Here is an 11,370-nt window from a genome sequence, read left to right on the forward strand (position 1 = left end):
GTATCTGGACACTAAATTGTCCTTTGGTTTGAGCATTAATGATTGTCCAGGCAATGGCTTGGTGCTTCAATGTTTAAGGATTACATTTTTATACCTTACATGTTTGATTGATTGATATCAACTTTTATTTTTACACTGCTAAATCACATCTGAAGGCATCTCAGAGCACTTTGTACAATCAGAAGAAAACCAACTGGCAAGCAGGGTGCGACAGTGGCCAGGAAAAGCTCCCCTGTAGGAAGAAACCTAGAGCAGACCCGGACTCCTGAGGGCGCTCATCTGCTCTAACCAGTAGGGGTACCAGTAGGGTTACCCTTAAATCCAAGAGCACAGCCATACAGCTAACTCAAGTTCCTTTGGCAGGTGTACATTTTAACAACTGTCTGTGGCTTATTGCCATCAATTCATTCAAAGCGCAATCATGACAACATGGCTAATTCTAATTCCACCTCGCTTTCAATCACTGAGATAGAAACAGGATGTATGTGCTGCGAATGTAAAAATGATGTCACATGTTGCTTTTAGGCACAGTGCGTTCACATCTGGACTGGTGTCTCCTCCCTACAACACTTCCTACTTAGTAGTGCTGTTTTTTATTTGTGTGTCAGTGCTTACACCAGGAATACTCTTGTGTATGTCTCACCACGGTCAGACTGACAAATAAACTGTCTTTATCTTATATGATGCATTGTACGAATAAACATGCCTCGACCAATGCTTGCCACAACACCGAGTGTGTTTCCAACAGTAGCGCCATGTGAAGTACAATGCAGCGCGTTGTGTCTTCTGCCTTTCCATGTAAAAAAAACGCCACCCAATTCAGATAAACCCGCGGCACTATCAGCCCTGATCTCTTCAGTGTCAGTCGGACGGCCTCGCTGTCACTTCCTGTGTATTATCTTTGTCTTCTTCTGAGGCTTCTGAGGGCAACCGGCGTCAGATGTTTCCTGCTCTGGCGTAAAAAGCTGAAAGGACACTAGCAGCTGGTAACGGAGCCCTGATGCAACTGATTGAAAGCCGCCTCCTTGTACGGTGGTTAAAAAAGAACCAACGTGTGAGATTGAGATTTCAGAATTAGAATCTGGGCACATCCAGGCTGCTGAAACGAGTCCGTGGCATTTTCACTCCAATCAGCTGCTTTTGTCTTCACCGCCGTCTACCCCTCCCCCCCCTTCCCTCCTCCAACACACACACACACACACACACACACATACACAGTGTGTGAAGGAGGAAGAGAGGACGCCTCACTCTCTCCTCCTCCTACTCTTCCTCCTCCTCCTCATGTGTCAGCCATAATTAACTCTGCCACCATCGCTGCTCTTTGCTTTGGTTGTTTGCAGTGCAGCCAGTGTGTGTGCTGCAGAACACTGTATCCCTCCAGCTCGGAGACAGGAAGCTGCAAAGTGGGGCCGTGTCAACAAGTGTTGCTTTGTGTGTTTTTGAATAAATCATCGGCACAGTTTTCCCGGTGAGTCTCTGATCTGGGCACCATCGTGTTTGTGCTTTCACCGGTTTAAATACCCACAACTGCACAGTGATGACACACCATCACTTTGCCATTATTCAAGATTCAAGAACTTTATTCGTCACATGTTCATGGGATGTGCAGTGAAAGGACAGTGGCAATGTTTACCAGAGATCGGAGCTAAAGAGCTAAAACAACTTTCACATTAAAGAAAGAGCAGCAGGAACAATCTAGAAGAGCACTGTATACAAGCCATTTACAGCATATCTATATGGATATATATGTAGCTATTTATATATAGATATAGGTATAGATATATGCGTGTGTCTATCTATCTATCTATCTATCTATCTATCTATCTATCTATTGCAATCATACGATTGTGAATTCCCCTTTCTCTGATCGGCTGACGAGCGAGGTGTTAAAAATATTCAACGTTAAAATTTAGCTTTGGTTTTCGATTAGCAGTAAGAAATGAATCCGCAACTCCAATGGTTCAACCCTGGCAGGCGCAGCTGAGGTATCAGCATCGCAAACTGATCATTACCGAAGACAAGAGAGTGGAAAAACAACAACAACTACGCACCACTGGCTGACAAATGCAACGGCTCGGAGAGGGGAAGCTGCACTGAAAAAAGAGGAATGGAGAAGAAAGATAGCAAATGAAAAATGTCTCATTTAACTTCCTCTGACAGAGGAAGTGCAGAATGAGAATGAGATAGAACAAAAAAAAAAAAAAAAAAAGGAAGAGTGGGCAATAAAAAATAAAGGCACAGGTGTTACTATTCATTTCTATGTCCATTCATTCATGTGTATATGTACATATGTAAGTGGGCAATTGAGCTGGGTTGCTTTTATAAATAAAAAAAAATCAAAAGTACAAAACTCTCTTATCTCACTGCCAGTGGTTTCTCTGAAAAGAATTTTCGCTCTTTCATTGTCACGATTTCTCGCTACCACTTCTTACCACTGACTTAATAGTCCAGGTGCTGCTTTATAGTGTTCATAAAATAAAATAAAAATAATCCTGCGACACATTAAAGTTGGCCTGCTATGTGCATTTGAGGTGGGGAGGTGATGGTGGTCACGGTTGCAGATGGAGGAAGGTACTTTGGATAACTGTTATACTTTGGTTGGTCGTGCAAATGTGGATGGTTGGGGATTAAATACAGTGAATACCGTACATAAATACCGTGACAGCCACGTTAGCGTAGAGGTGGTTTATCTGAAAAACTCTCTGCTTCAGTGAAGAGAAATTAGTGCTGAAAAAGTTTCACTATCAGTTTCATTGAATCTTTCTTGTCTTCATTTCTGCATTTCTTTAAAAATGCACGATACAGTCACCAAGTGCAAATTCCATTCTCTTTCTTTACCCTCTTTTCTAACATTTCACAACAGTTGCTGTGTTGAGTTGAGGCAGAGAAAGGAATGGAAAACCCCACCAGCTCACGGTACAAACCGCAAGGGTGCAGCAACATCGGTGGGGAAACTCAGAATGCTTCTTTGCTGGGGGCGGATGGAGTTTATGTCCTTTTTAAGATCTTTACTTTTCATCTGGCACTCTGCTCGCGCGGCACAGCAAAAATAATTTTACTGCAGCTCCGTAATAGCCCTCTGTTTTCAGCCTCCAGCGAGCACATCCAGTTTTGACTCTCTGCTTCCACCGATGCCGTTGTACAAAAAAAATCCCTCCATAAAGAAGTTGACTTTGGTGCGACGGCACAAAATAAACGCTTGTGCCCCAGGAGTTGGCACTGACCAGGGAGATTTACACCCTTTGTGACCTCACAAAATGCTAAAGTCACACGTTAAAATTAGAAAACCAAGGTGAGGTGGATTTCATATTTGACCTTTTTTGGGGTTTGAGGAACCATATGTGGACATTTTCACAGGTGTTCAATCATAATAATAATTGAATAAAAACAACACAACTGTTTTCTTGCAGCTGATAACATGAAGATTGTTAAGGCCCTCTGTTCGCTGGTTCAACACAGTGACTGGTGGCACGTATGTGATATATGTGACACATACACATCTTTTACAAACCCGACATGGGTGACTTGGGCCACACCAAACATGGGCAATCTACGGCCCGGGGGCCATATGCGGCCTCTTGAGTTTTTAATCCAGCCCGCCCAACTTGAAAAAATTCTAGTAATAGTAAGTAAGTCATAAAATAGCTGTATGAGATCCATTTCTTCAGAATCATTTCAATAAAGATGTAAACACCGTGGGTCTTCAAAGACACTGATTTTGTTGTAACGCTTTTGTTCAATTTTCAATTGACACTAAAGCAACATGTTTTCTACCTATCGCATGATAGATTTTTTTCCTCCTATGAGGTGGCTCACCAAAACACAACATCCATCTGCTGCTGCTCCGCTACCCCCTCTGTCACATTTGAGAACCCATTGTGGCCCCACCAGTCAAAAACTTTCTCCTTGCTGGGCAGTTTCATTTTTTTTTTTTCAGCCAAGAACTGAACCAAGAGTCAAAAAAGAAAAAAATGATCTTCCTTTATTCGTATGATCTCGGTTCTCAACTTCTAAGTATTTGAGTGAGAGCCCAGTAGGGCTTTAAACTGAGAGTAAGCACCACTCAGCTGGTGCACGCTGTGTGTTCGGGTCAGACCGGCGAAACGGCTGAGAGCAGCCGCACAAGTGGACTGCGCCAGAACAAAAGAGAATCAATGTATTGACAAGAGACCGTCTGACTTCACAATATACGGCTCTCTGCTTTCCTCCAACCTTCTTTCTCTCATTCGACCTTTTTCACTTGACCTCGCGTCACCGGCCGAACAATCAACTCAAGTGAATAAACGGGAAAGAAACCTGACGTGTTTTGTTTTCAGTGTGCAAAGCTGGACTAAAAAAAGCGACACGCCGTTCAGTGTGGACCACTGTGTTGTCTGGCACTCTTCACCCATCACATGATGATATTCACTAGAACAGCACACCCCGTCATGTGACGTTGATTTAATTGCCTAATAAGGAGAGGCACATCAATCCCAGCAACTGCACAGACGTGATCACTGGAAAATGAAGAAATATTGACCTGCAGTAAGAGAAACGGGGCTGCGGGTCCCTGGAAAAGGGTCTTCGGCTGGGTCCAGTTATTATGGGTCGGCGCTCCTTTCGTCGGGTCCCGCCTCCGTCGCACCCTCGCCACGTTTAAAAACTCATTTGTCCCAGTTTGTCGCTGATACTGCGAGGAGTGAATAATGACGACGTCTGTATTGTATTTCATGGGCGCACTTTGTCAAGCGGCTGCCTGCACAGCGGTGCGTCCTGCCTGGGGATAGAAAATGGATTAATAATGAATAAGTGTTGGCATTGCTCTGTTCCAAGTGCTTATGAGTGCATTCCAGGAGCAAAAGTGGAAAACTCACTGGCTTTGGATTTTCTTCCTATTATATCGCTATTCTTTGGATGTAGGATGAATACAATAGAATAATGTTTACTTCTTCCTGCAGTGACTAATGACACAAGCTGAAAAAAACCCATTAAATACAGTCTTAGAAACAAGTTTTTGGACGTCCTTAAAATTTTGCTCCCTTCAAAATATTGTCATTAAATATTTTCCAGAGAATTTGTTCTTTTGAGTGTTTCAAATGGTTTGGCTGCATCAGTGACACAACAAATGGAAGTAAGAAGTTCTTGTAGTTCTGGTACTCATACTCTTCATCTGAATGAAAGATTCAGTTCTGAGCTGGATGGAACGATGAATGTACAGTATGTGGGTAAATCTTCATGGTTGCACTGAAATAAACTGCACTTGGACACTTAAGACTGATTCTTAGCGCAATACAGCGCATTACAAATGCAATCCTATATTAAATTTCATTGGTAACTGTGCAGGTCGTGTTAGTGGAAAAAAAGGAAGTTATGAGGAAACACTTTAGACAGCAGCTATTTTTTAACCTGACAGCAACTAGTTATGTTTGATATAAAATGCATTGGAAGTATTGTGCCAGTGCAGTTTTGGGTGCCTTTGCTTTTCTCTGTTTCTCACTCGTGTCTGTGTAAGCAGAAAAAAAGTGTCTTGTGTATCACTTTGTTGCGTAGCCCTGCGGTAAACCTGCTGGGACTCACTCACGCTGAAAGGAAGTGGTCGCAGTCAGCAGGGCTGCACGAGCGCACGCATTGTAATCACTCCATCTCACACACACACACACACACACACACACACACACACACACACACACACACACACACACACACACACACACACACACACACACACACACACACACAAGTGAAATGAGACAGGGTCAGACACGTCACAGCCAGTGTTTAATCGAGTATGTTTTCTCACAAGGCATTGAACTGTACAGCAAACTAGCACTATGGTCAAGGTGACAACTCCCTCCATGCCGGGACAGAAATAATACTGTGGCTACATGAACACCGCATGATCACATACGCCAATGCCATGCACTAATATCGACAATGAGCTGCAGAAACCACTTGAAAAGAAGGCCAACTAAAGGCGCTCACTCGGGATGACCAGTTTTTTTTTTTTTTTTTTGTTTTTTCATCTTTTCTTCCTTTTTTAAAACGTGAGACGGTCACGTGACACGGGTATAATACACGCACGCTTTTTCATTTTTTTTTCCTCTTTTTTTTTTTTAGATAAACAGGATGACGAGGGCGAGCACAATGCTATAAACAATGCGACGACGGTAAGAACAACACTGACAACAATAACAGTATTAAAGCTTTTCATGACCATATCAACATTCAGTGTATTGGAAAATACAATCCCAATAGACTCTTTGTATAAAAAAGAAGCTTTTCAAGTCAGCATGGAACAAATAACAGTTCGTTTCTGTTTGGGGGGGGGTCTGGGTGGATGACAGGGAGCGGGTGTGCTTCCACAGATCTCAGAAGAGGGAGTGTATGTGTGTGTGTGTGTGTGTGTGTGTGTGTGTGTGTTGGGTCAGGTGAGGTGGGAGGGGTCCTGCAGGCAACTGGTTGGCCTATGTGGCGTAGCGTTTGGTCCACTGTTTGGCTATCCTGTCGTGCTCGGCTCTGTTGGTCAGGTACTGTGTGGCGATGCTTCCAACCAGCGGGTCGGCTGCAAAAGAAGAAGGGATGAAGTCAGTGAAGGACAAAGGGAAGAAAGCTACCGAGTGGATCTGCTGGGATGAAGACATGGCTGGGAATCATGATTGATGGATTATGTTGTTCGCACAGATTTCCTAGCATCAAAAATACTTCAATAATGGTGAGATTATACTATGATTATAATCATTATTGTCATACTACTACGACTACTACTACTCATAATAATAATAGTAATTATGACCACTGACATGCTGATGTCCCGAAGGAAAGCGTATTGGTTATGCACTGTTCTTTGCGTGGATTCAAGAGAGTGCTATGCTGCAACCAGCCACCAGGAGGCAGAATGTTATTCATTATCAGTAGCTGCGTTTCCATGACACCTAGAATTGCATAAAACCTAAATATCGCAATAAAAAACTGGTGATGGAAACAGCTGAATTTGGAAAAACCTCTCAAATATGGCTAAAAGGTGTTGACGCTCTCATGAGGTGGTTTTTCACACGTATCCATATAGAGGTATATCGCAAAAGTGTCATGGAAACACCCTTTTCCCATTTACACGTCAGCAGACACGACGTACGGGGTCACGTGACCAGTTCAAACAAAAGCAAATGTAATTCTCGTAAATCTCACCGGACGATATTTCACGAGAACTAAGGCTAATGCACTTCACACACCATTCAATGGAAACACCTACAAATCACAATTGTACTTTGTCAAAAATTTTAGAAATCTCGCTTTTATTTTGCGAAAAACTGTCATGGAAACGCAGCTACTGATGACATCAAATTGGCAGAAGAAACAAAGAAACTAGGGAACAGATCACATGTTACTGTGTAACATAACAGAGGCAACGACTGGTTAAAAATGTTAATTACCCCGACTCGTGGTGGTTGTGGTACCTTTGTGGTGAGCTAACTAATAAACAGTTAACTACTGGAGACATTATAATCAAGTAATTAGACATTCAGCTGATTTGTGTCAATGCCAAGGCAGGGAGGATAATCAAGGACATCTCAAAAACTTTGCTCAGGAGGCAAAACATTCTTGTGAAATTGTAAAAGTGACCAAAAGAATCCAGAGGAAAGCTCGCTGGGAGCGATGACACGGTGTAAACACCTGCCACGTCTTTTCCAAGGGGGCCAAACGTTGACGTCAGCAAAAGCCTTTGGAGAATTCACATCTTTAGCGGGACTCACAAAGTGCTGAGGCGAACAAGCACGGAATGACAAAATAAAAAAATCGTCCAACGAGGCGCACCACCAAACTGTGCGGAAAACGCGTGGCGGAGAGAGCACCTCTCATCTTCACCGGCGTGTGCGTGAATTTCACCGGCGGCGGCAGAACGCCACGGAAACGCTGTGAGTCAGCGGGGAGCGGAGGGAGCGTCGCCTGACGAACAGCGCGGCCGACACTTTTATCGATGCGTGCGGTAAAACGAGCGCGCGGCTGTAAATCAGAGGTGATCATAATGGGCTCCCCTGCAGTCAATGTGCAACCCGTCCTGTCTGTTGATACACTGCACATGCACACACACACACGCACACACACACACACACACACACACACACACACTCACACACACACACACACACACACACACACGGGCAACATTATGAATTCCCAGCGGCTACTCCATCGATTGTGCTGATGCTCAACTTGTTGTGCCCGCTGGTCAATTTCTCAGTGAGGTGATGGGGAGAGAAACAAATTCCTCAGGGCCTCGCAGTCCACTCTGCTCCGCTCAGACAACCACACCATACCACCATCCCCTCCCCCACCTCTGCCGGGCTCCGGCCCTGCTGACGGAGCAGTGGTGTGACGAGCTCAGTGGAGCGGCACAAACACCCTCTCTGCACTAATCCTTGCCTGGGTTTCAATGACGTGTTTTTCCTTCTTTTTTCTTTTTTTAAAAGGCTGTATCCCTGGCTGACCGGGTTTCTTGCATATCATCACACTGCTCTTGCAGTAACCCGGAAGGCACCTGCTCCCCAAAGAGAAAATAATTGCAACGTCACTGAACACGCGCTTTGCACACCCGCGCGGCGCACAGTTCACAACCCAGAGACTGCATTTGCACATGTTCTTCACGGGATTTTTTTTTCCTTCTAAAAAACTTTAAGCACAATGAGAGTATTCTTGGAAGGAGACCTTTTTTTAAATTCCATTTCGAGAATAAGTCAAAATGTAATGTGGATAAAGTCGAACTTTCGTGAATAAAGTCAAAATTTAAATCAGAAGAGGAAGCTGAATTTTTCGCAAAACTTAAATAAATAAACTAAAAACTAAACAAAACTAAATATTGCAATAAAACAGGTAATGGACACATCTAAACTTCAAAAAGCCTCTCAAATATTGCTAAAAGGTTTTGATGCTAGCATGAATCCTGCGTGAATCTCACCGGACAAGATTTTAAGAGAATTACGTCCTGTGAGAATTATGAGAATTTTCTCGCGGGACGAGATTTTACGAGAATTACGGCTTATGTGCTTCACACCATTCAATGGAAACACGTGCAATTCAGAATTGTACTCTGCCAAAATTTTTGAAATATCGTTTTTATTTTGCGAAAAACGCAGCTACAAATGCATAAATCTTGCAATGTTGTAAATAGTAAAGATAAAGGAAAAAACAGTGCAATAAGAAGGTGTATCCAAATCTTTTACTGGGTATGTGTGTAATGATCAATGATTAGTTCAATCCAAAGTGCCACACAACATACAAAACATGTTTGTGTCTAACATAGAAACAGATAGACATTAAAATGCTAAATACAAGAATGTTTAAAAGCCAAATAAAATGTTATATTTGCAACAGGAGAATAGAGGGAAGCGGAAGCGGGGCTGGGGTGACAAATCTTAAGAGAAAGCAAACACCAGCAACAAAAGATGTGACGACTGCAGCCCTTCTGCTTCCAACTCCAAACTACACCTCTGTCTTCTGAAGGCTGACATAGAAAGAGCAGCAGTTATGCTTTGTTCTCACGTATTTCATGAGTGCATTGAAAGTCCTGACTGTGAACAAATAAAGCCGCTAATAGCGGCGCGAACTTTCAAATGTCAAAGCCCAAAGTTTCGTCTGGCAGCACGAACACAATTGCCTGATAAACAAGTTGTTTCTTGCCATCCATTATCAGGTGAATGCCATCTTGCCTGGAACTGTGATCTGTCCCAGAGCCCACAACAATAAAATTGTTTAACTATCTGAGGAATTTCTGACTTGCATGGCAGCAAAATATTGATGTTTCAACAATTTCAAGTTTCGATAACCAGGAAAATGGTTCAGAACACTACAGAGGAAACTGGTTCAGTGGTGAAAGGTGGGAATGCCACCGCTGGGGTAAATCTCCAAAAGGCTCAGTTGTACAAAAAGGATGGATTTACAAATGGCCAAATTCCAGTCATTACTTAGCAGTCCAAAATTGGAGTACCTGTCCAAATGTTGTTGTGTACGATAATGACAGTAAAGGTGACTCTGATTTGGCATATGTGTGTCAAAATCTAAAACCGTTGGCCGTTAACTTTCACATTATGGAGGTGTGAACTAAAGGCACTTGTAAAATTATCTTTAGGTTAGTGTGAAAATTAGTCTAATGCCTAAGAAGTCTAAAGTGGGACTCCATTAATCAAGGGGGATCAAAATGAAGCAAAATGCAACGGCGCAAACTTGATAAGGAGAAAATCCTGATTTGAATAATCAGTAAAATCAAAATGAAAAGTTATGTGCTGTAATTGCAATGCATTTTTGTTGTTGTTAAAATTAGTTTTCAAACATCTGGTATCGCTCTGGAATCGGTTTCAAAACCAAGGTATCGAAATTGGCATCGTATCAAAAAAAACCCTGTAAATTATACGCAGCCGTATGTCTAACAGGAGCGTGTAAGCATTAAAAAGTGCATCCATTTGGATCATGTCAGATTGAAATCAGACCTCCTCCATATGTGGAAATAAATCAGATGTGATTTGGACGTGTGCCAGCGCAGCTGCGGTCTCGACAGACCGTTTGAGAAATCCCTGGCATTGTGATTCACACGTCAGAGAGGGAAAAAAAACAAGGTCGCTACTATAAACAGCCGGGCTTTGATGCCTCTTCTGTTCCGCTCTGATCTTCACGAGCCCTGCGGAATACGTGGCGACAACACTCGCAACCTGACTTCGACTTTCTTCCACAACACTACGGCGAGCAGCCTCCGCCTCATTCTATATCTGCACCGCATCCACACTTGGCCGGTGTTTCCGCTCAAACAGACCCCGAGAACAATCCGAGCTTAAGAACAGCAATTTCACACAAAATAATATTCAGTGCACCACTGAGCGAGGCAAAGGAGAGGCGAGATATAATTCTGACTCTGTTTTCGTCTGCATCCATCAACCGGGGAGTCGCTGCTCCAGGCCTGCAGCTTGATGAATGTTATTTACTCTTTTCGTCTGGTCGGCTTATCTACTTTCCCCGGGGTTGGTAGCCAAATCACGTCTACGCATATTGTTGAGTTTGTAAGCAATGTTCAACAGGTGTAAATGTTCACACGTGTGTTACAACAAAAGCCGGGGATACGCAACTCTGGGGTGGAATTTATGGAATGTAAAAGGTTCATGTCACACTGATCGGCATCGTGAGAAAAGGGCATTATCGGTGAAGTGTGTAACATTTGAGGATTTTGAAGAAGAAAAAGCAACATCAAGTGGTTACATTTTACACTGCAGCGTCTTTCTTTCACTGTCCCTCCCCCTCCTTAGCTTGCCAGTGAGCTACGGCGGCCTGCGCACCCAAACCTGGATACCATGTCCAACTTTTTTGTTGGTTTATTTGAAGACGCGAGCATTCACCCTAATTACGAAA

At 43.2% G+C, this 11,370-nt stretch overlaps 1 protein-coding gene across 1 annotated transcript in view; it reads right to left on the reverse strand.

The window, feature by feature from the left end:
* Nucleotides 1-5,744: 5,744 nt before the first annotated feature.
* Nucleotides 5,745-11,370, reverse strand: part of LOC142905242 (ubiquitin-conjugating enzyme E2 E2-like) — a 75,883-nt gene continuing 70,257 nt past the window's right edge. The window contains exon 6 of the mRNA XM_076051827.1: nucleotides 5,745-6,541. Coding sequence (XP_075907942.1) covers nucleotides 6,444-6,541 — 98 coding nt within the window. The 3' untranslated portion in view covers nucleotides 5,745-6,443. The remainder of the gene's footprint in view (nucleotides 6,542-11,370) is intronic.

The sequence above is a fragment of the Nelusetta ayraudi genome, unplaced genomic scaffold (genome assembly GCF_046127955.1).
Source record: "Nelusetta ayraudi isolate G7.1 ecotype Tasmania unplaced genomic scaffold, CSIRO-AGI_Nayr_v1 ptg000135l, whole genome shotgun sequence".
Lineage (NCBI taxonomy): Eukaryota > Metazoa > Chordata > Actinopteri > Tetraodontiformes > Monacanthidae > Nelusetta > Nelusetta ayraudi.